The following is a 26,069-nucleotide window of genomic DNA, read 5'->3' on the forward strand; positions in this document are numbered from 1 at the left end:
TGTTTGTCTTGCAGTGATTGAGTACTTCCATCTACCACCCACTGGTCTGAATAGCAGACACTTTTGGGTTTGTAATAGGTTTGCGTTTTCTGCTGAGATCTACATTGATTGCAGAGGTGGGGACTCCAGTTACATGACTTGACTTGAGTTGCAAATTTAAGGACTTGATTGAATAAATGAAGAAAATTTTTACTTTTGATGACTCGAGACCCGATTTAGACTTTAACCGCATGATTCGACAATGACTTTATAACATTAAGTCATTATAACTGTTTATAATGTAATTATTATTTTTTAAATCATTGCAACATCAATTGACAGACAAATTTCAAGCCTCTGAACCACCCACATCACTGATCAGTTTCTGTGTGACTTCATGACGAAGAAAAAATGCAGTGTGCCAAAAACAGAAGTTAGAAGAGAATCTCTCAAGATCATTTCTTTTGGATATCCCACACTTTGAAATTGACCTTATTCATAAAAGGAGATTTGCTGTATGCAAAATACAGCATTAGATATGATCGTCACAACCTCGAACTTCATTTACCAATTTAAAAAGGAAAGGTTTATGTCTATATAAGAGAGAAAAATGTGCAAAACAGCATGCTTCTTTAAACAAAATTATGTTTTTAAATATTCAGCAATTTTGTGGACATCTCCTTTGCCATCATTAAATTATATACAGTATGTTGGCATTGCATTGGCCATATCTAGAAAGCATTCTGCTTTCTAGATATAGTCATTGTTGGTGTTTAAAGAGTAGTTCACCCAAAAATGAAAATTGTCATTAATTACTCTCACTCATGTTGTTCAACACCTTCAATCGTCTTTGGAACACAAATTAAGATATTTTTGATGAAATCCGAGAGCTCTCTGACCCCTCCATAGACATCAATTTAATTATCACTGTCAATACACAAAAAGTATTGTCGTCGCTTCATAACATTAAGGTTGAACCACTGTAGTCACATGGACTACTTTAACAATGTCTTTACTACCTTTCTGGGCCTTGACAGTGATAATTACATTGCTTTTTCTTGGGGGATCAGAAAGCTCTTGGATTCAGATATTTTAATTTGTGTTCTGGAGATTAACAAAGGTCTTACGGGTTTGGGGAGTAATTAATGACAAAATTTTCATTTTTGGGTGTACTAACCCTTTAATAGTGTTGGGTACCGTTCACATTTTAACCGGTACCAGTATCGGTACCTGAAATTCAGAAGTTTCTCGCGCTGTTCTTCACCTCTGCTGTTCAGCATTGAGTTCGGACACGTGCCTTGAGTGTATGTTTCCACAGCAAAATAACACAAAAGTGTTGTATCATTTTCTCCACGATGCTGTCAGAGCTGGAGTTTAACTAACAACACATGGAAAATATGACTGACAATATATTAGTATGTAACAACATGCGGAGCGGTTTCTGCGCAGAACGCCGCAATGAGATTAACGATGTGAATCATAAATCATATACAGACTGAAGTAAGCGTGTTTCAAGTTTTATGGACATACTGCAAATAGTGTCTTGTCAGTCTGCATCTAGTTTTGTGAAATGTAACCACACTTCAGAACATTTAGCCACTGCACTGTGTTGTCATTGAACAAGTTGCAGGGGTGACGTTGCACGGTCTCTCTCTCTCTCTTTCTCTAACGTACCTTACTCTCGTGCCCAAATGCGTTCTCAGGTACCAAAATTTGGCACCGATTGATTTAATGTAAATCGGTACTCGGTAGTACCGACGTAATTCGGTCGGTGCCTTTAAAAGGGCCAAGTTCCGAACCCAATCCTACCCTTTAAAGCAGGGGTGGGGAACGTTGATCCTGGAGGGCCATTGTCGTGCAGAGTTTAGCTCCAACCCTAATTGAACACACCTGAAGCTAATCAAGGTCTTCAGGATTAATAAAGTTACAGGCAGGTGAGTTTTTTTTTCAGGGTTGGAGCAAAACTCTACATAACACACAGTTTCTGCCAATCTCATGTTAATCTTGCATACCTATAGAGTAGTACTGCATCCTTCATATCTCCGAAAAGTCTTTGGTTTTATCATATTTATAAAAGATAAATACGACTCTTTCCGAAAAAAGCCGAGCTCCTGGAGACGTGCCGTGAGCAGAGCAAGAGTCACGAGCGCACGCAGCTTTTGCATAGCGATCGTCTGCAAGCTGCAACATTATTATAAATAAAAAAGGAACAGAAATATTCAAGTTGTTTACATTATATGCACTTGCGCGCTGATTGCCAACAAAACACAGACATTTGATGCAGTTTTACTCGCCCGCAATCTGCAAATCCAGCGTCAAACTGGGACTTGTTTACAAAGCATTCATCAACGAAATTCCAGGAACAAACAAACATATGTGCACAACTCTGTTGCTGTCCCGGGAAAACAAACTGCATTCACAGTTCCCTTAACGCTGGCTTCTTTGGGAAGCTGAAAAAGGTTATCTTTCCCTTACAACCAAAAACACACTTCTTTGGTGGCATTGTTGAAAAATCTCTTGGCTTCTGTAAACCAAACGAAGCACGTTGATGGCCATGCTCTTGCTCTCACTCTGGGTGATGTCTGCGCACACTTATCAGGGAGAAGTGCCCATACAAGGAATTCTGCCCTTTATGACGTGATACAGGGCCATACTCGAAAAAAACTTTCCGAAACTTATTCGAATCTGGAAGGACTGTATTTGGCACAGAAATAATTCACCATACATACAAATTCGTGTTTTAAAAATTTGCCCATGTTTAGCATGAGAATCCAACTCTTTAACAGTGTAAATAAGTCAGAATGTAGTGTTGTCACAGTACCAAAATTCCAGTAGTCGGTACCGATACCATGAAAATTTTACAGTTATCGGTACCAATTTCGGTACCACAGCAAAATCTGTTGGAACTATTTTACTATTTTATATAGCCTATTTTAAAAACATTAAATATGATTTGGAGTGCGTTTGTATGTTTGTGTGTGTGTGTATATATAGGCTACCTCAATTTAATAAATTTTGAAATATACAAAAAAATAAATAAATGCACAACATCTATTTTGTACTGTTGAAAAAACCAGCATATGCTGATAAGCTAGATTTTGAAGATGGTATGCTGGTTTGAGTTGGTTTATGCTGGTCATGTGCTGGTCCATGCTGGTCCTAAACTGGTCCTAAGGTGGTCCTGGACCAGCATAGGACCAGCATAAACCAGATCAAACCAGCATACCAGCTTCAAAACCTACCTTACCAGCATATGCTGTTTTTTTTTTTTTTTTTTTTTTCTCAACAGGGGTAACAGACGTGCGTGTTTATTTTCTATTCTGTCAGTGAAACAACACACTACAGCCTATGAAACTATGAAATAAATATTAGGTAAATAATGGTAACCTAAAAAATAATAAAGTTAAATATTATTTTAAAAAAACATTTGTTTTTTATTTCCACACAAAGATGCGTCATTACAGCCAAAGTCCCGTTATTCTACAGTCTTTGATATAGCCTGCCACTCTGCGCTTTGAGAGGGATGTGGGACACGAGCAGGAAAGAGACAATTTTTTTTTTTTAATAATATCTTCATGTTATCTCCTAATGTTACAAGCAACTGACACTTCTTGTAAAAGGTCTGAAGAGCGAGTTTTATCTTCAGACATTCAGGCTATGTTTTATTTAGTGCTGCCAGAGAAAACGAAACTAAAAATCACCAGCGTGTGTGAAACACGCTATACAAATAAACTTGACGCACCTTATAAAGTCTAATAACAAGCACAAACTGTGTTAAATAGAAATTGACGTGCAAGCAAAAAGGTTTCTGTTCTACAGTGTTTTTTCTACTTTACCACAGTAGGAAATGGAATAGCCTATAATAGGCCTAAATGCGAATGAAAGAAACGTTTATAATACCCTGCGTGAGTGAAAATTTGGGAAAAGAAACAGATTCCATGTTCAGTGGAATAACTATGGAATATTGTTAAATTCTCTGCCAATCGGGTGACCAGATCGCGATTCCCAAAACATGGACTCACGTACCTCTCATTCGGCATGAACCAAAATGTTTCCATGGCTGCGATTTCACATTTACTTGCTAACCTATTATTTCTTCTGTAAACAAAGCTTTGTGCTGGCACAGCCCTATCAGTGGGTACCGAATAAACCTGGATTCTCAGTACTACCAGTACTACAGAAATGCTGGTATCGTCACATTTTCAAAATTTCAATACCGACTTGGTACCGAAGTACCGGTACTTTTGACAACACTATCAGAATGCATGAAATAGCATTAGACATCAAGGTGAAAAATAATAACAGCCAACAAAGACTACTATTTCATTTTAATTGAATGTCAGATGTAACATGAGCCCAGGTTTTTATTCATTTTTTAACGTTTAAGTTGTTTTGCATTTCTCTGTTTAGCATTTCCCCCCTCAGATCTTTATGGCACAGCACATTAATAATGAATTGAGTTTTACCCCTAGGCTTTACACTTTTCAGCTGATCTTTTTGTGTGAGCAATTTAAGAACTCATCATTAGACCTTCTTGTTTGACTGAGGTGATCGAGCACTTCCATCTACCACCCACTGGTCTGGGTAGCAGATAATAGGTTTGCAGTTTCCACTGAGAGAGGAAGTTGAAGCGACGCTGTGCGTGTTTCTTTATACTACAGTATTTCATGCTGTAATGCTCTACAGATCCAATTTAAATGGTTTGGTGGATGGCGTTGAAAAGTGTGCATTTCTGTTTTTTGTTTTGTTTTGTTTTGATTTGGCTTTTATCAGTCAGGTCGTAATTATGCAGATTTTACAGGGTGATTTAATTATCCCCTAAGATGGAAAATAATAGTAACAGGCTGTTAATGAACAGCGTTTAATTGTACACACAGTAATTAACACCAGCGAACACTTCTCGCTGTAAAACGTCTATCCACAGCAACGCATAGTGCACATGCTTATACAAAGGAGGAAAAAGTGTCACTATGGAAACAAGAGAAGGAATTCTGAATGCAAGTCTCCTGAGAAACTGAAGTGGAGATAAAAACACAACCAAAAAAAAAACAAAAAACAGGCCAAGCTTAGTTGTGTCTGCCACACTGGCAGGGTAATTTACAATGTCATCTTCATTTCTGGCTCTGCCTGTGACATAAACAACTGGAGAAAACACACCTAGCCGGCTGTCATATTTTTCTCCATTTAATTCCTTTCTGGGAATACTAATGCATCCATATGTTTATAGCACGTGTCTATATTTACAGTATACAAAATTCAGGCAGCTGTATACACGGCTCTCAACGCAACCCGCATTACGGCGTTTTAGCAGAGGCAATCTATTTTAATAACAGCTGCCACAGTCTTACCTTACAATGATAAATGAAAATCTAAATGACTTGGGACAGGAAAATTCCAGCGGGAGGGAGAGGTGATAGAGATAAGTGCGTGTTCGTGTGTGCTTGCACATTTGCAAACGTGGCGAGATCCTTTCTGAAAGAGTGTCTCCCGGTCACCAGTCTCTAATAACCTCTGGCAGAAGCGTGGACGGCACGCTCCCTGGTGCATGTAACCACCTCAGACTTTGAGTTCTCAAACCTGTGGCTGCAGGGAACATGCTAATGCTACTTGATCCCACAGCACACGACTTTGAATATAAAGCAGATTTGCGATGCAAACAGCCGAGGTGAATTCGCTCCTTATTTTCTGTAACCAATGTATTTCGTTTATGAGGAAGGGTTTGGTGATGACACAAGTGTGGGGGTGGATGGGGGGGGGGGGGGGGGGTGGAGAGAAAATAGGGGAGAGAGAGAGAGAGAGAGAGAGAGTGAGAGAAAGAGAGAGAGAGAGAGGGAGGGAGAGAGAGAGGCTACGGGAGGGGTAAACCTGCGCTCTTGTAAGGATGATGTCAGTTTCTGCAGCTGAGCCCCAATCTGTACCTCACTGAGCCGAAGACTCACCAACTCATTCCTCGTCTCAGATGGAGAGAGAGAGTGAGAGAGAGAGAGAGAGAGAGAGGGGGGATGAAAGACAGAGGAAAGACACAGATGGAAGGCGAGTGGTGATGGTGGATGGCACAGGTGTGTATCAAAGGTCCTTTTTTTACTTCTCAATGAGTTGATGCTGTAATGTAAGTCAGTGACTAGATGTAATTAATGTTTTTTTTTAGTGTTGTCTATTCTGAATCTTTTATGTCAGCAGGTGGTTGAGGTCCTTAATATTTATTTCCAAACAATCAGGTTATTTATTTAATCAGGTATCACAAATAATGCTAAGTATACTATAAATGTCTGTAGTTTCAGTGTGTTGTCCTGTTGAGTGAGTACTGTATTTGTGTATGTGTGAAACTATCAGTGATGTAATATGGTTTTAGTAAGTTGCTGTTTTTGGTATAGTTAATGGTAATATAGTGACCCTACATCTGATACTACTGTTTAAAGAGAAAGGCCATGTTTTAATAGGCAAGAGCTTTTATATTGGGATCTATATGTATTGTTAAGGGATGTCCAGCAATGTCTTAAAAAAATGTGCACTCCAGTTATCTCACTGGAGTATAGAGACAAGATCAACATGCAAACAATGAATGTAATTTATTTGTAACTGAGCTGGGTGTCATATTTCAATATTTTATATAGTCAGACAGTGACTAGCCCCCAGCATGCTAACAGGATTGAACAGTAAAATCTTGAAAAACAAAAAAAACAAAACAAAAAAAAAAACATGGAATATTGATGTTCATGTTGACACATACATGTTATACTAACAATAATAATAATAATAATTATTATTATTATATAATTTAATACATTTTAAATATATGCATATTTTTTTATTTTTTATTTTTAATATATATAAAATACATACATTTGAAATAAATATATTAAATACATGTCATATATATATATATATATTCATGCATTTTATATATTTATCTATTTTTAAGATTTATAATAAACATTTAAAACTAATATAGCTAATACATGTGTTATTAAATTCTATACATTAAAATATTTATATTTTTTCATACATTTTAATTGTTCATGTATATATTTTCAATATTTATAAAATACATAAAATATATACATTTAAAACTAGCTTAATACGTGTTATTAAAATTGTATAACATATATATATATATATATATATATATATATATATATATATATATATATATATATATATATATATATATATATATATATATATATATATATATATATATATATATATATATATATCCCCTCACCCATTTTTTAAGTCTAGAAAAAGTTTGTACGTATTATTAAAATTATATTTTAATAATAAATGTAAATATGTGTGTGTGTGTGTGTGTATATATATATATATATATATATATATACACACACACACACATGCGCGCACACACACACACACACATATATGTTTTTCTCCCATTTTTTAAGTTTAGAAAAAGAAAAAGATTGATGTGAATCACAAACAGATGGTTTTTCCCACCAGTTATGGACTGTTTATCTAGCATGTCGAATTCGTTGCTAATCTGAGCCAGCGGTGTTTGTTCATCAATAGCTGCTCATTCACTCTAACACTCTCAATTTTGTAATTGATGTAATTAAAAGTCAGCCTGTATTTTGACGTGTATTCTGAATCACATCGCTAATCTGGTGAGTCACAACCAGCACTGGGATTTACCATCAAATATTCCACCGCCACGGCCCGTGTCACTTCTGAGCTGCCTGACAGTTGGATTCCCTGACATTTTAAGTTGTCTGTTAGCGGGCTGTACCCTTGTCAGTTGCGATCTCTCACACTTGCACACACACACTTTCACACTCAGACACATGCAATGCTAGTGCAAACCACTCTACAGCTATTCACACTGGGGGGAAAACGCCTTAGGGGAATGACAGTTAAGGAGAGGATGTAGCAGTGGTGAAACACGAATAGTTGCACTGTTTCAGGCTATGTCTATTAAGAATTAATGAAGTATGACATATTACCTCTGGGAAGAGAATAAACCGCACTGCTAACAAGCCAAAAATGTATGATGGCTCTAAACGGCCATTTCTCCAATTGCGAATTAATCTTGTGCCGCTATAACTCTCACAAACCTTTCAAATTGAGTTTTTAATTGTATCCCAAATCACAGAGAACCCAAGCGGAGGTATTATTTTAGCTTTGAGGTGTTTAGCATTTCCCTTTGAGTCTTATCCTGTTCTTTATGACACACCACATTAATAATTAATTGAGTTTTACCCTCAGGCTTAAGACTTGTTTTCCACTGAACTTTTCACGAGAACAATTTGAGAGCTCATCAACTCATACCTTGGCCAATCTAAATGCGCAACTGATGCTAGATGATGGTGTCAGGGGCGGCAGCTCATTACAGAGACGGTGCTCGCTGTCTACTTTGCAGTCACCCCAATTTCAGAGGTCACGCGGCCTGATATCCACCTGGTTTGTTTAGGGGGCAGCCGCAATCATTTCAAAATCTATGTAGAACATTAAACCAAGACCTTGAGTGAACTGTGTGCCACTACATGGTCTCTTCAACTGCATGTTTTGAAATGAATGACATGCACTCAAGTTCTCTTGCTCTGTTTCAAGAAGATCAAGGACTCCGTTTGCTTTGGTTTGTTGCAGCGAGTGCTGACAGCAGGTGGCATCTAATGCGACCTGTGAGACTACTCGAGATTTCAAAAGAACATCATTGTAGTTCAGACGTGCCTTTCAAAGCCCTGTGATGCATACACAGCTTCTCAAAGTTTTAAGGAATCACTGAGGAATAGTGTGCAGGCTGTTGAGGGACCATTGCTTTTGTTGTCTTTACCGCACATACGTTTCGTGTCTTTAAAATGTTTTCCTCATGCTGACAGGCGAATCTAAAACTCATAAAGCACGGCGGATCAGATAGGTAGGGCTGTGACATGGAGCTTTGCAAACAATTTTTGATCATGCTTTCTATGAAGACTGTATACATTTTAAAAGTGTATGTTCTCTAAATAATTGTAACCCCAGTTGGGATAATATAAATTGTATTTGTATCGCAATAAAACTGCAAATTAAAATTGCAATAAAAGCATATATGTATTTAAAAAAGAAGAAATAAGAGGAAATAATTATATACAATGACTATAAAGAATTAATATTGGTGCTAGTGGTGTTTTTAAAAAAGAAGCTATTGTAATTCAATGTTAAATGATCCAGATTTTTAAGGCATAATGGTTAAAAAGTACTTGGGGGAAAAAAAATAAAACTTTTTTGTAAATTGTACATGAAAAATCCATAAATTTGACAGTATTTTACTGTAAAATACATACAATTTTTAATTACAAACTTTTTTTATCATGTTATATTGAATTAACACATTATGAAGACTTTTCAGTGATACTGACAGGTGTATAATATAAAATGCACTACTTACTATTAATTATGCACTACTTATGCACTAATTATAATCTTATAAATATAGTCTGTTTTGAATTTTGGAGTATTGCATTAAAATGTTATATTAATTTTAAGAATTTAGTTTCACCATCATTCAATTATTAGATATAAATATTTATATTATAGCATTATCCATTGGGGAAAAAATGGATTATACTGTATGTATTATAATGGAATATAACTGGGTTAATTGACCAGAACATGCAACTGATTAAATACATTATTGTAAAGCAATAAGAATACTTTGAGTGCCTTGTTATATAAATGTATACAGGCATCATAAAAAGTGTTATCCAATTCCTTTTTGTTTCATATTCATAAAACAGTAATGGGTTGGAAATAAAAACCCACTTAAATGCTGAAGTGGGACTGATTTAGATTTTTAAGGCTGCTCTTTGTTTGGTATTATGATGAAGTGCTGGGGGCTTGTAGTGATGGCTTTTCATTCATGCCTTGATACTGACAAAACCCAATCATAACTCATGCTGATTTACACATGGGCATCCTCCATTGAAGGCATTACCTGCGTTGCATTTCCTGTTTTCCAGCACTGGGGACCCTTCTCATCAAATCATCTTTACCCGTTACTCTTGTAAATGGATGACAGCCTGGTATTATCCGCCAAATGAGCCATAAATTAGCGGCAAAATGACATTTTTTTTTTCTTCGATTAAATATTGTGTTGTGGCACAGGGAGCCGAAAGCTCTCCCCGAACCAAATAGTCACATTTATCACCTTTTCTCCCGCTGTCACTCTCCATCTCTGACATCGGGGCAATGTGATGGAATTCCCAGTAATTTTCCATCAGTGACAAAAGCTGTGAGTGGCACTATACGCTGCTGAATAGGGACTGGGGGTTGCTGGGATTGAAAGGTGAGATTGAAGATGGCCTCTGTTCCCTTTAGACTCCATGTCATTACTGCTGACCAGTCGCCCATTTCTATCTGGCCCTGATCTTCAGCCCTCTGTGAGTGGCAGTATGGCGAAACTGATGCTATTTTCAGGGCCAGCCAGTGATAATGTCACTCCACTTCAAAGAGCAAAGCTGTCCTGTCTCCCAGGAGATTTTGCTCAAAGATGAAATGATCAGAACAGTGCTGACAAGGAGATGAACAATTATTGCTTGACACCAACAAACACCACTGAGAGAAAATGCAATGATTTTTTTTTTCTTTTTCTTGAGTGATTGTCAATAATGCAAATCAGCCACCCTGACCATTTGTGACAATTTTTTCTACATATAAATTCACCCATTAGTAATCAGTTACTGTAGTTTTAACGAGAACTTTGCATTGTGGTAAAATTTGCTCAGAATAATTGAACTAATCACTGTTTGCATAATTAAATTAACATTTAATCATGAGTTTCACAGCATATTTGCTTAAAACCAAAAGAGTAATCAGTGGCAATTACAAGATTCACTGCTACAGAAGCTTTTTTGTGTATCGCATGGTATGATTGATTAATGCATTAGACCTCACAGAAATGTAGCTGTCTTGGAAATGCCTCGCTCTTGACGCCTACTGTGACACATTATGAACGCCTCTATGATAGCTGAGATCATAATATCAATTTCACACTATAATATCTCTTTCTGCCTGCTTAGCTTTGTCATCTCCTTTTCAAAGTTATCAATCCTTTTCTTTCCTCTTTCTTTCTTCTACCAGGTGCCTCCAATATGGGCCCCTACATCTTTGTTGAAAGCCAGGGAGTTCCCTCACTGCGGTGCTCCCATCACAGCTGTTGTGTCTTATGGCTTTTTATTCCTATGTGAAGGTGAATAAGGCTCATGTAGGGATACAAGCCACTAAACACACAGTGATAAATCAGCTTGAAATGACTTGTCTGTTAGTCCCTTTCTGAACAACAAATAATTAAAGTTAATCAAACAGCCAAACTTTATTTTCTGTTGTTTGTGATGTGCATTTGCATAAACAGTAGAAGCTCTTATTTTGGTAATTATTGTGCCATTGTGTATGAATGATTGTGGAATGATGTGCCATTGTTTTTGAGCAAAGTCATTACTGTTTACTCTAGACAGAAAAAAAAGTTATTCAGAAAAAGTTATTGTCATTAGATCATAGTGTGGAGTTACTGGAGGGAAAACTAATCAAAGCGAATTAATAGCTTTAGGAATTGAAATTTGTATAAATACAGTGGGGATCAAAAGTCAGAGACCATACTGAAAAACTGGGATTCAAAATCTAATTTAAACTTGAAAATAGTCAAGGTTTAGGATTTTGAGATGCTTTACAAAAAATGAGTGAAACAAATAGGCCTAAGTGAATTTGTGACATTTGAGCACTTCCACTGAAGTACAAGATACTATTTAGAACATTCTCAAATCATGCTGGATAACATGATCATCAGATTTTACACAACTTGTGCAGTTCTTATAAGCTAGTTTTTCTGACATTAAAGAAAAGGGGGGGTCAAACCAAATACTTAGAAATGCATGTTAACTTTCAATTCAGCTTTTCACTCTAATTGTTATGCTTGTGGTATCATTTGAAACTTATAGAAGCATTTTTACTAGTGGTCTGCATTTTGGACCCCAATATATGTTTACATTTGTTACACAATTGCTTTTGAAGACGTTATGTCTGTTCTTGGATCAAAGCTGTCTTATCCCTGCGAAAACAGGTTGTCAACCCTTGATGTCTCTATGATCTTCAACTTTTCATTGTGACTGTCATTTTAAAGTGATCATTAAATGTGAATTCAAAGGATACAGTGCAGTTCTTGACTGATTAAAACAAACTTATACTCTCCATTTCTTATTGCACACTTCACTTTTTCACATTGTAAGTAATCATAAGCACATTGTTTCATTTTGACAGATCCACTGCGTGAAATAAGGAACCCATCAGAATGACAAAAGACTTGATGCAAAAAAAAAAATTTAATTACCAAGTTTATATGATGCACTTTGTGATCCACTCATAAGCCTTCAGTAGGCTTTGTATTTTGCTTTCCTTTTTTCTCTTCATCTTTTGCACATTATTAAAATAGAACTTTGACATTATGCATTGCACTGGAAATAATCAACCTACAATATTATACAATATAAGATACATATAAACATGACAAAGCACCTTTTGTTCTAGTAAATAGTAATAATTAAAGAACTGGGGGACATATAGGTGATCATGTGTGGGGTTTGTGTATGGTAACATCAGTGCATGGGAAGAATTCTTAAGGGTTTCATGCGCAATAATAGCACCTGAGTTCATATTATAGATGAAATCAAACTAAATACAGTTTTGGAAAAGGCTTTTCCCTTGCCCTCCTCTGAACAAATTAGGACACAAATGAACCCTTTCTTTTTGATTAATCTTACACAGTATTTTTGTGTAATTTCCTCTAAAACTGAGTACCAGCAATGATTTGATGAGTGTAATTGCTACATGTTCCCTTCAGTAATAAGACATTGTGTTCACATTACACAAATAATAATAATAATAATAATTATAAAATAACATAGCACCAATTAGTGATGATACAAAAGCTAATACTAATGAGTGTCTCCGCAATACAGTAAAGTACAAGAGTATGAAGGAGTAATTCTCTGAAGCATATAAAATAAAGCACATTGACATGATCCAGACTTAGGATGTCTTTTGGTCCTGCTGCTAGGAAAACATCTAAGAACATGTAATGTTAAAGTGTCATGCATTATTTGGAAAACAAATATTCTCAGTTAATTTTCAAGTAAATTATTTTCCAAAAACCTTTCTTTGTTGTTGATGAAATACAGTCTCTTAGAGATAATGCTCCACTATAAAATAGAGAAAATAAATTTGTAACCAACATATTCATCCTATATTCATACATTTTGTTGTTGGTCTTCACATATATGTAAATACACATTTACAAGAGGAATGCAATAAAGTGACTAAACAAGGAGTTAAATGATTTCACAGAGGAGGGCCATACAATCCTAGTCTCATGAATAAACTGCCTTAATCACATGCCTAGTGGATCACTTAATTACCTCCTCGTTAATAGCATTCATTTAATCCTTAATTGATTCAGAAGTGTCCTTTCTTAAAGGAATTTTAAAGCTAGTTAGTCTTTGGCCAAACAGCTGGCTGAGGAGGTTGTTTTGTGACTCTGCAGTACGGTATGAGTGAGTCTCTATAGATCTGACCCCTGGTTTGGACCGCGATTTGTTATATGAATTGTTCAGTGTGGAGATCCTGGAAGAAGGGGAATGGATGGGTCCCCTAGGAATGCTCTTTTTCCCTTTGCAATCTCCGGTGAAGTGGCGTACCATCTCAACCTTTTTTGGTGAGAAACTATCTACAGAACCTTTCTTTAGGTGAAGACCCAGATTAGACGACCCTATTTTATGCTTGGAGATTATTTTGTTACTGACTGTGTCATCCTTTACGGATGTAAGCACTGGATAGTCATTGGGAAGTTCGTTTTTTCTTGGTCCATCAATATTTTCACACCTGCTGGGTCTAAACTTCTTTTTGGCCCTTGGGTCAATCCCCAGATTTTCCCTTGCAGTTGGAGATGGTGTTCTCTGAGAGCTTTGGGGTGTCTTAAGATCTTTCTTCCTCTTCTGTTGCTTGGTTGAGTCCTTGTCTTCACATGTATTAGAGCTGTTGGTGTGACGTGCTGAATCAGTGGTACTAAGACACCTTAGGTTATTTTCAAGACTTTGTTTTATAGTTTCCTCAGATGTGACCATAGTTACGTGTTTAGCCATAGCAATAGTCAGCTGTTCACTGTTATGTGCGTGAACATCTTGTTTATTCTCATTTCTCTTGATGGAGAATAAAGCCTCAGTTATTTGATCCTGCTTCAAATAGCTTGTCTCATTTGAAGACTGCTTCACAGATGAGAGTTCAGAGTCATTGCAAGATGAGAGCCCTTGCATTCCTTGCATGCCTTGTTTTGGTAAACTTATGTCTGTTTGACTGCACAATTGAATGGTGCATTGACTCGAGTACCTTATTTCCTCTTGTTCACTTGCATTTTCAAGGCTTACTGAAGTGTTTGTCTCCACCCTGTCTTCGTTATGTTTGGTAATGCTTGAAATGTCAATCTCAGAAACTAACAATGTTGTTGGAATTGTGCAACAGTCATCTTCTATTTTAACTTCACAAATCTCAATCAGAGCTCCCTTGTCAGTGACTTCCATGGGCTCATCTGCCTGGATTCCATAAGATGAAGAAGAGCTTTCATTTTCTTCCTTCAGCTCTGTTGATGGAAGACTCTGTTCCACAGAATCTGTTTGCACTGTACACTCAATAATATCCCTGGCAACTTCAGGGAAGTCCTCAGCTTCATCTTCAATTTTCACACTGGTATTGTTTGTTTTTGTAGAATGTTCCTCAGTACTGTTCTGTACAGTGTCATCTATGATGGGCAACACTGATTTGATGCCTTGCATTTGTGATGCTGTGATGTCTAAGCTGCTCTCAGTTGCTTTCCTTCTCTTGCTTGGTGGTGTGTCAGATTTTTCATCTTTTGAATTAAAAGGCTTGCAAGGTCTCACGACTCCCCTGAACTTGAAGATCTTTTTCCCTCCAGCAAGGTGTTTCTCCATGTGACGATCAAACTGTTCCTTTTTTGAAAATGTGTAGTTGCAGGTACTGCAGATGAAGGACTTCTTTATTACATGCATGACATCAGCACAGAGTTCACAAGTATATAGTGTGGTGTGCTTTGAGTCTGGTTCATCCGTCTCCTCATGTTCATTTTTAAGGTGGTCTTTAAACTCCTTTGCCTCTTGGTAGGACACTGGACATTTGTGACAAAGGAAAATCTTTTGCAAGCTGTGGACCACTAAATGACGCTGGAGCTTAAAAGGCTTTGGAAACTGCTTGCCACAATGGTGACAGTCCCTTGAAGGGTCTTTGCAGTTCGGATGCATGTCAACATTTTTGGAAGAAGTCTCTGCTTTAGGTAAAACCTCAAGTGCACAATGTTTACTTCCTCCCCCAATACTTGTTTTAGTCTTCGGGCTTGTGGAATCAAACTCCTCTGGAATCTTTGGCTCTTGTCCATTAACATCAAAAGATGTTCTTTTCTCTTCCTTAGATGATGGTTTAACATAGTCTCTTACAGGTTTGCTGGGTCGATGCTGCATTATTGAAGATATGAAGTTCTTCACAGCATTCTCCTGCATGAAACACCCAGGCATGTCCAAGAGGGAACTTTGAGACTGCCCTCTTCGTGCAAACTGTGTGGCATGCTCACGCAAGTGTTCATTGTACATCCAGACTTCTGAAATTTCTTTTAAACACATGCCACAAGTCCAAACACCTGCTTTGTTTTTGGCATGTTTCTCCCTGAGATGGTCCCTAAGCTGTTCCCGGGAGCTAAACTTGCGCTGGACACACATATAGCAAGTTGGGGGAGGTGATGGATTGTGAGAGAGCTTATGGAAGTCGAGTTCACCTAAGGTGAGAAACCATGTGAAACACACCTTGCATTTGTACTGCTTATCCTTTGGTTTGAGTCCAGGTTCTATTCGTTTCCTACATTTCCGCTCCCTAGGCTTTTTGCAAGGTCTTACAGGGTCTTTCAGTTCTGTGCTTGCAATGGTCGCAACCAAAGGCATCTCAGTGCTTGGTGAACAAGGGGCATTTTCTTGAACACAGACCAGTCGGAGAGGGCAAGCTGTAGCAGGAACCTCTGGTTTACAATCTTCCTGAGGAACTGATGACACTATGTTTTCTGGCACAGTGCAATCATGTGAATCATCCTGGTGCTCTAAGGATTGTCTAATTGTGCCTTCATTCTCACATAAGAATTCTTTAATGCCAGTTTCTATACTTTCCTTATAACCAGACTGGTGATCTATTAGGTCATCTTTTGAATGACAAGGGTTCTCTATAGAACTCTTGACTAAGCTTTTGGGAGTCGTTGCATGCATTTTATCATTGTCGATTGATATGGTTTCATATTCACAAGGGTCATTTGTGCCATTGGTGAACATGGGTCCCAACTGGTTTTCTTTAGACTTCTCATACTTATCAATAAAGGCACCAGTGGGAGGATACTCTAAAACTAAACAGGACAGTTGTTTTTGCTTTTTGTTGCTTTTACCATAGACCCTTGCACATTTCTTTCTTTTCCTGTCATCATTTCTTGGGAATAACTCAGAAAAAGTACTTTCATCATCAAAGAAAGCCTTGAGATCAGGTCCTATTCCTAAAGTACCAGTAAGCATGGGACTGTCTTCTGTGGGAGAACAAGTGTTCTCACGCTTGATATCCACAGTCGAATCCCCAAGTGGATAGTGGATGTCTTCTGTCTGAACATATTTTGGGTTAATATCACAATACTTTACAACATCATCAATGTCATATGTATCATTTTTCTTATGCAAAATGGAAGGCTCTGTGGAAGTTGTTTCTTCCTTTTGCACTTCAGTGCTGATAGTTTCCATGCTCTCCTGTTCCTCTCTCACATTGACTTCATGATAGCTGTGACTGCTACTTGGAATATGTTTTTCAGGTGACTTAGGAGAGTTTTGTTTCACCATTGAGGCGGAATCTGGAGAGAGAGCCTGCAAAATATCTGTTTTAAGAGTACTGAGTATTTCATCTGAAATAGTGTCTTGCTTTACCAATTCTGGAGCAAATATTTCACTGCTGATGTTCATTGTGGTAATACTGTTATTTGATTTTTCATTAACAAGAGTTGTCTGATCAGTATCACAACTTTTTGGGATTTTTGACATATCAGAATCACTTGCAATCCCTTTAAAGATCAAATGTGCATCTGCTTGCTGTCCTTGTCCATCTAAGATTTCACTTCTGTTTGAATGTGAAAGAACTGATGGACCCATAACATCCATGCTATCTTTCAGTGCTTTTTCTGTTGGGTGTGTCATATTATAAATGGGCATGAACGCTTGACTACTCATATTTACATTTTCAATGGGTGAAATCCCTTCAGTCTTTACCACATGCTTCATGGCTTTATGTCTTTTAAGTCCAGGTTGTGTACGAAAGAACATTGCGCATATTTCACACTGAAATTTTCCTTGAATTGCATTCTGTGTACCACTCTTTTTAGGTGAGGGTTTTGTTTCGCTTGACTTTAAACTCTGTCCTTCATTTTGGACAGATGTGCATGCAAGACCCATGGATACTGCTTTTTCACAAGGTATCAGATGTTTAGATGTCTCCTTAACATCTAACATAGTGAACCTCTGCATTGCATCATGCTCATTGGTGATCATCTGATTGTCCATCTTCTCAGAATCTACTTTCTTCAGAATTGTGAGTTGCTGATCCATGTAATCAACAGTTTCATGTGGAACATGACTACCATTCATGTCACTCTGGTTAAGTTTTGAGACTTGTTCAGAGTCAATTGTAATGACATCCTCAATGTAATTACTGCAGGACGCTGAGACATTTGAAAATTTTATGTCATTTTGGATGTTGTCATTTATAGAGTTTTCAGGTACATCAAGTCCAGTCATGTGGCCCTGGATATTTGGCTCTGGTTCATTTGCATTATACGGTAGGCTGGATGACAATGGTTTTTCAATAGAGAAAGCACAGGCATTGAGAATGTAATTGTCTGTGGTGTTTGATTTTACATCAGACTGGTCATTTACTTTGTTAAAACATTTAGAGGTAAAGTTGTAGTCATTGAAGCATGTTTCACTGTAATTCAGGGGGCTGAGTTTCGAATCATATAGTGCACCTGTATCCTGAGTGCCATCCAATGCCCCAGAATGCTGAGAAGTCTCACCAAAAGTTTGATTTGAGATGCTGTCCTCCACAGCCAGCAGTGTTCCAGAGCTAGAAATGTTACTCTCTGTGATATTTGCTAAATTTTGGTGGGGAACAAATGAATTCTCTAATTCTGGTGTTGTTGAATCAGAAGTATCTACTGACCTGCCAATATTTATGTGATCCGAGTTTTTGTCTTCCAGGACTTGTCTGTTTTTGCTCAGTGCAGGGGTAACTGTGCCTGGTAGTGAACCATTATCTCTCAGTTCACAAGGGCTTTGGATAGAGTTGTGAGAAAACTGTGGTGCCTGAGTCATAGTATAAAGTTGAGGACTTTGCTCAATGTTCCTTTTTTGATTCTCTTCACATTTTGATTGCACAGAAAATGTCATATCAGGCATGGCTCTCTCCACACTGTCTGTACAGTCATGTTCATCTTGAACTACAGGAAGATGTTTAGGAGAAACATGTGTATTAGTGTGTATTAGTGTATTATTTAATTGTGAATGGGTTGACAAGTTGTCTTGACAAAGAGGAGACTTGATATTTGAAAGTGGTGGATGGATGTTTGTATCAGACGGACAGTCTGTTGATCCACCTGTTTTGTCAGATGCCAGCCTGTTGCCTTCAGAAATTATTTCTGGCTTTGCAATTAGAGCTGAATCTCCATCACATTTCTGTGTTTTTTCAATAAACAAGATGTTTTTGTCTTTTGGTATGGCTGGGGATGTTGAAAAGTGTGATATTTTGGAGAAGTCTGGACTTTGCATAGTATACATTGAGTCTTTTACGTCAAACTGTGTATCACAATCAGCATTCTCAATTTGGCTGACAGAAGACTCATGCTTGTGTTCATACCTAGAGACTGAAGAGTTCTCTAAGTCAATATCATTTGAGTTTACACAGCATGCAGTTTGTGGACTCTTAAAGGAGCTCTCAGCAAGCTGTTGTTCATTAGCTAGTAATTCTTTATTATGAAGATTTTCATTACAAGTCTCATTTAGGCTAGCTTTTGTTTCATTTTCTGACATGTCACTGGTTTTCTCTTCTAGTTTATCTGAAAATGTGTTTGTCTCCACTGGGAACTTTGTGAGCTCCGTTTCTGTGTTTCTAAATTCCACATGTTCAGACTCGATGTGTTCTGAGTGTTCATTGTCTTGTTTTTCATGTTCCTCAGGAACCACACACTCTTGATTAGGAGATGACTGAGGTGATGTAAAACCTGAAGACAAAGAATCTGAGATTACTTCCAAGCTCTTCATCAGATTTTCTGTGTAAATTTCATGTTCAAGCATTTCTTCTGACTTGTCCAAGCACTCATTATTTTCTGTTTTGTCTTCTAGGTGCAGAGGTGAACTGTTTGTGTTCAAATCAGTGAGCCCCATGCTGCACTTTATATCCAAATGTTCATGTCCTGAATCAGTTGGTGTGTTGATGGTAGAGGAATGTGTTGGTGTATGAAGACCTTGCTGTCCACACATCAGTCCAAATGGGAGTGGACTAGACCATGGTAAGTCAGGTTCTGAGAACAGTGCTGAATGTGAGTCTACTGGTCTGGCAATTTCCAGGTTCTCTGAGGAACAGTTTATCTGCAAGCTACTGTCCTCATCTTCACTTTCAGGGTCAAGTCTCAGTGGAGAGAATTTGCTCATGGTAAGCTGTTTTGGCAGCTCACTGTCTAATGGAGGAGGACTGCTGAGCTTGGCTGTTTGCAGCTGACTTTCAAGCTCTGTAACAATTCTTTTTATTTCCAGATCATCAACTGACACATTGTTGAGATTTGGAGTGTAGTCGATTAATTTCTCTGACAAAGCAAATGGGACATTGTTAAAATTGGTTTTATTCTCATTTGAATCAGAGTCCTCTTTGTACTGAGAAATCTCATCTGGTAGCACAGGACTAACATCTACCATCAGATTCCAGTCTCTCTGCTCTAAGAATGGTGAGAATGATGACTCAAAAAGTTCCTTCTTATCTGTTGTGGTTTCCAGAGGACTAAAGCTCTCTTTGGCAAGGTTAATATCTGGATAAAGATTGTTCTCAAAACCTCCCACAGAAAGGTCGCCAAACATTGATGTTGTGTCAAAAGAAAGGGGTGACTTTATAAGACTTTGATCATGTTCCGAAGGATAGGAAATGAGACATTGCACATCCTTTTGTGCTGCAGCATCATTGACTTTTGAAGGTGATAAGCAGACTTTGTCCACAAGTGAAGTGCAAAAAGGTGGGGGTTCAGGGAATAGATAATTTGAGCTTCTGTTGGCTTCTTCACTTGATGTTTTGTTATTGCTGACTTTCTCAAAAATGGGTGCTGAAAATTCAGAACTGTTTGTTCTCTTGTGGGATTTACCCTTTGAAGCAACAGCATCTTTTTTGAGTGTAAAAACATGGTTAGAATCTCTATTGTTTGTGGTTTCCAATGGATTCAGTGTCATACCTGACCCTCTTGGTGATGTGATATTTTTTGTGTAATCTTTTTTGAATGGCTCTTCTGTTGTTGCAAGAATTCCTGCCTCGAAACCATAATGGTCCCCTTTTTCCTCTATTTCCACTCTGGTGGTTTTGAATCTTGCGAGGCTGACAGTACTTTTAGTCATTGTACGTTCCGATGCAGTCTCTTCAGTCTTACAGATAATGCTTGAACATTTTGAAGTAGTGAATCGATCCTTGTGCTCAGTGAGTAGTATCTTATCAGTGCTGTACCTTTTTGTATTTTTTGTGAAGGTCAAAGCAAGTGATGTGCTAGACTCTTTCCGTATCCTTGGTGGGGATTCCTCGTAAACATTCTGCTCAAGAGAGTCTTGATCTTTCCTCTGCACTTCTGTTCGTTTCTCAGAGTCTGAATCTGTATGATCAATACTTTTTGGGCTGCTAATGCTATCGCTACAAATACTTATTGATGTGCTGAGTTCACTGCTTGTGGAAGACCTACTGCTCCGTCTTCGTAGCCTTTGGTGACCAGGGTTGTCTTTCATCAAGGATGGAGAGACATCCAAATCTTTCTTTGGATCAAAGCATTCATTTTTGTTTTGTTTCCATGAACTTTCCCGACTCTTGTCAGCACGAATCCTCCCCTTACACTCTTTAGTGTATGTGTACTTGCAGCGAATGCTCTGGCTGAGACGTCCCTGACTGGCTATCTTCACAGGCTCACAGTCGTCATCCGAGTCAGAAACATAGTCATATTCCCTGAAAGTAGGGTTCTGCACTGCAGGAGTCACTCTCTCCATGACAAGTGAAAACTGCATGTTTTTGGTGCCCTTTACATGGAGTTTATGCAACTTGTTCTTTTGTTGAACAATTTTGTGAATAAGCTCTTTACTCCAGCTTCCACCACCTGTCCTTTTCCTTTTTCCTTCTGTTGATATTGGTTTCTGAGCTGTTGGACTTTTATTGGCACAGGTGGATCTGGGACATGTTTTAACTAATGCTGTGCTGCTTTGCAAGCTTTTAAGCCCACATCTTGCAGAAAACTTGCTTGATAAAAGAAACTTAGAACTGTAATCATTTTCGTGTTCTGTTTGTTCTGACTTTTTAGCTTCCCACTCAATTTGTGTGCAATTTGACTCCTGTGCCTGGGACTCTGTTGGAGAGGATTCTGCTTTGAGGCCTTCCTTTTGTATCAACTTGTGTTGGCTTTCTTTGTAAGAGCTATCTGTGTGTTTACCATCTGAACTAAGGCTGTCTAAGTCTGAGTCAAAGGGATATTTGCAGTGAGCCTGAGATCTCTCACTGGATGTTGATTCATTGTTAGTTCTACCTTCAAATATTGTGGAGTCTTTGGTAGTCAAAGTCTGTCTTGTTGTACACTTAGTAGTGGTGAGGTCATCATCAACAAATGCATCAATAAAGCTGCTATCAATTTCTGCGTTGTCTGACTGATAGCCTAGTCCATTCAGAGCCTCTGTGATAAGGCTATCCAATTTTGGATCTTCCATTTCTAAATCTGGCAGGGGTGCAGATGGTAGCATCAGTTTCATTGAATCATCTTTTATATCTCCTTTGGTTTCATTATCTGGCACTATTTCCCCATTCTTGTTCAGTCCAAGCAGAGACAGATGCAAATCTGAAGAACTCCGCAAAATTGCGTAACTGGATCCAGATGACATGGCTTTTGTGTGGTCTGTCTGAAACTTCCTTATGTCTTCCACTTTTGGCACATCTTTTAAGTCATTTTGTGCAAAAGTATGCTGTCCACAGTATTGCTTATGGTCAAGAAAAGAGACAAGGTTATTAAAATTCTGATCACATTGCTTGCATGTCAGAAGCACATCCAGTTGGTCAAGGTTTGCGGAGACTAATGATGTGGCGAGTTGGTGGGCAGAGTATGGAGGTGGGGGATGGTTTTCTGTTCTGTAGGTCTCCAAACAACCTTTCCCGTTGTCCATGTTGGACTTTGAATGCCTGTTATGTGGCATGAAACTTGCCGTGTTCTCTTTGGCTCTTTCTTGTTTATAGTGCAAGCCTCTGGATGCTTCGGAATGATAGAGATGCTGATTAGTGTTCATGCTATTGGATGATATCAATACTTTATCCTGTTGCTGCTGATAAAACTGAGGGGACAGAACCTTTGAAATTTGGCTGTCATCAGAGTTACTGTTGACAGAGTTTGTGGAGGCTGGGGAGAGTGCTGAACACGAACTGCTAGATGCTGGATTTTGAGTAGGTGAATGTGAAGGAGAGTCATATGGTGACACCATCTTCAGCCCTAAGGGTGCTACATGTAATGGAGGGTAGCTACAGTTTCTTGATGTCACTGGCACTGGGTGGTTAATACCAAAGAATAACGACTTATTTTTGGTATCACCCACCTGAGGTTGATTTGTATCAACCTTGTTTGTAAAATGACAGGGTGGAATTGTATTGCAGCCTTGCTTGACACTGTCCTGCTTTTGGTTTGAGAAGCTCTCATTTTTCTTTTTGTTGTGAAAGTTGTTAGAATCTTTATGGTTGCTGTTTTTGTGTGGCTTACTGTCATCTTGCCAGTCTGATGGGCCTATCAAAAAAGTAAGCTGCTGATTGCTCAATTGCCTGGAGAGATCAATCCTGTTTTGGTTTGGCATGGCAGTTGTGAAGCGTATTTGCTGCCAAGGCATACAGCCATTAATGCCAGTGTTTTGTCTTTGTTCTGGTGCAGGTTGGTACTGAAAGGGGTAAGGTGTGGAGGTCTGGTCTATGAGTGGTGGTGGAAAGTTTTTGTTTGGTCCTTCCCATGGGTGTGATACCCTGCCGTGGTGTTTACTGGCACTTTTGTCAAGAGGCCCTGGGCTGATGTGAATACCATTATGTGGGGGGCTAATTACATGTATTTGTGAACTTGAACCTTGTGCAATATTTCTAATATGATGAACACTGCCTTGAATAAGAACTCTCTGGCTGGTGGTGCCATTTTTAAGATGGCAGCCTCTCTTGCCCACTACTGCGAAGCCTGTGTCTCTGCTGTCTATTGGGCTAAAAGACTCAGATTTATCTGGAACACTCTTACTCTGCTCTGTTTGGTGAGTGCTTGATGCTGTGCTCTCATCATTGCTGGGAACAGAAGATGACATAACATGTGGTGTCTGCATGTACTGGGGTGGTTTAGGGTGTAACTGGTATGACTGCCTGTCCTCTACCTGGTCATTACCAAACTGTGCACTAGTTTGCATGGCTTCATGGCCTTCTGAAGAGGAAGGAAAGGAGAATGAATTATGGGAAACTTGGTTAGGGGTAAGAGAAATATCAATGTAATCTTGAGACTGTGTATTCCGATCACTGGGAAATGAATCAGAGGCTGACTCCTCTAACAATGGGTATCCATACTGAAATGGCATAGGCATAAAACTGCCACTGGTCTTGTTCAAGTCCACAAGGTTGTTTGGCTTTTGTGAAGTAAGGCCAAAACTAGTGTTTCTGAAAGTCCTATCTGGAGACTGCCACGTGTCTGTTTCACTCAGCTGAAAGTCAGGAAATAAGGTTTCATTGGCAGGTTGTGTACTGTTGCTCTCGATTGGGCTGGGCTTCTTTTGCGGAGTAGATGGTGGATTCTGGTGAGCAGGTCCTCCAGAGGTGGCGCCAACAGCCTGTGAGGTATAACTTTGGGAAGTAAGGTTAGGCGAGCCCTCATGGAAGCACCTGAACTGTAGTTCTTCCTGCTGTAGTTCAGCTTCTCGCTCTGGAATACTTGGCACATGGAAGCGGTAGCTGCCTGAGACAGGACCTCTGTTGGACTCAAGCTTCTTTGGAGGTGAGACTTTCTGCTGGGGATAGGCTATCCCAATTGTGGGATTTGAGCGTGGGTTTGTAATACTCAGTCTATACAACTGCTGCGGGTTGCCACGCTCTTTCCCTGACTTTCTACTCTTGTCTCTATTGCGACTCTTTCCACTAGGTGACTGAGGGCTGTCCTTGCTGCTAGGCCATGTCCTGTTGCTATTGAACGAATGATTCTGCAGTGACTTAAAATCAATCTTACCAGCCTGCTGTGGCCGAATCACAGCCTCACGTTGCTGCGTGTTGTCTCTCTCTTTTTCTGCAAACTTAGCAATATTGTTCACAGCCTGTGGCTCCAGACTCACATTTTGAAAGTGCTCAGGGGACTCTGTTAAGCTTTTGTGCTCCACAGCCCCCTTATCCTGTTTTTTGGACTCATTATCCAGCTCTTTGGCAGCCAAGGACTGTTTAGTCTCTTCAGTCATGATGCCGGTGTGGCTAGTTCAGCACGCTGGTCCTTATCTGCACAGGCTGTGACATGGACACATTGTGTTCCAGTCAGAATCAATAGGCCTGCAGTAACAAAAGCTTGAAGCTCAGGATTATTTCCTTCTCTTATCTCTTCATTTCCCTGATGATGGAATGTTCATGTCATTTTTGTGATCTGAAAATAGAAGAGAAAGGATAAGAAAATGTTATTCTTGCTTTAATTTTTACTTTAGGTAATATTGGTTTATACATATAATGCTACAGAGCAATAACATGTCATTAACAAAAATGTTATACAATTCAATCATGAATAAATGTGAACTGTAATTGCATATGAAAGCAGAAATCTCACTCAGGTGGCAAAATATTTAGTTTGTAGCACTGGGATATAGACTGAGACAAGCAATTCCACTTCTCTCCTGAAGAGGGCAGAATTGCATCACTTTTGGCACACACAGTAGGTCTACACCTCATTCACATAAATCAACAAGAATTGCAATTTAAAACATGAAACTGTACACAAAATGAACTGCACTAGATACTACTTCATAAAAGTGTCAGTTAAAAGACTTTTAATTGTGTATGACCTTCTTTGGGTGCTCTAGACATTGCTTATATTCAGGTTTACTTTGGCTAAGAGTGTTTTAGTTGTGGCCAGACTATAAGCAGCTGAGAGTTTGGCAACAAAGTGTCATTTCTCTGCTTGGAAAATCTGTGCATAAGGTGCTTTTCAACCGTGCACTTTCAGCAGCTGACCCTAGAAAAAAGTTACAAAACCAGAGAAAGTAGAAGTGCTTTTTGCTTTAAGACCATTTGGGGATTGAATGATAGATAATCAGGTCAATGCTTGGCTTTCTTTCTCTCTCTTAAACATCCACAAAAGTAGTCAAAATAAGATCACAGATGTGGCAATTGAGGAAAGTATGACTTTTTGCAGTTTATATTTATAAGATTTTTTTCTGTAATCTCCTAGAGGCAACTAGCCTGACTACGTCAGACTTCCTACTTCCGCTCAATTTCATTTCGCTTCTGTACTCAGTCTGATACAGCGTCAGAGCTTTCTGTTTGCCACCGGCCTGGAAACAGCCGGGCCAATCAACGAACAGAGGGCGGGCTGAGAGCCGTGACGTAGATACTAAGCGCCGAGTTTTACATTGTAGGTTAGAGAAATCGAAAACCGAAACGACCGCGGAAATGGGAAACGAGACACGGGATGCAATTCGCTCTGTTATGGATACCATGTTCACTCCGATATTTTGCTCGCATCATCATGTGTTTACAACAGGTTTACAGTG

General features: G+C 38.7%; 1 protein-coding gene and 1 long non-coding RNA gene across 10 annotated transcripts in view; one reads left to right on the plus strand and one right to left on the minus strand.

Moving 5' to 3' along the window:
• LOC125247829 overlaps positions 1 to 26,069 on the plus strand; it is a 51,735-nt gene that overhangs the window by 16,818 nt on the left and 8,848 nt on the right. The window lies entirely within an intron of this gene.
• Positions 12,273 to 26,069, minus strand: part of LOC125247827 — a 363,538-nt gene continuing 349,741 nt past the window's right edge. For all 9 annotated transcript variants that reach the window (XM_048159329.1, XM_048159328.1, XM_048159326.1 and 6 more), the window contains one exon: positions 12,273 to 24,949. In XM_048159329.1, the coding sequence (XP_048015286.1) occupies positions 13,401 to 24,770 (11,370 nt within the window). In that variant the 5' untranslated portion in view covers positions 24,771 to 24,949 and the 3' untranslated portion in view covers positions 12,273 to 13,400. The remainder of the gene's footprint in view (positions 24,950 to 26,069) is intronic.

Source organism: Megalobrama amblycephala, linkage group LG15 (assembly GCF_018812025.1).
Source record: "Megalobrama amblycephala isolate DHTTF-2021 linkage group LG15, ASM1881202v1, whole genome shotgun sequence".
Classification (NCBI taxonomy): Eukaryota; Metazoa; Chordata; class Actinopteri; order Cypriniformes; family Xenocyprididae; genus Megalobrama; species Megalobrama amblycephala.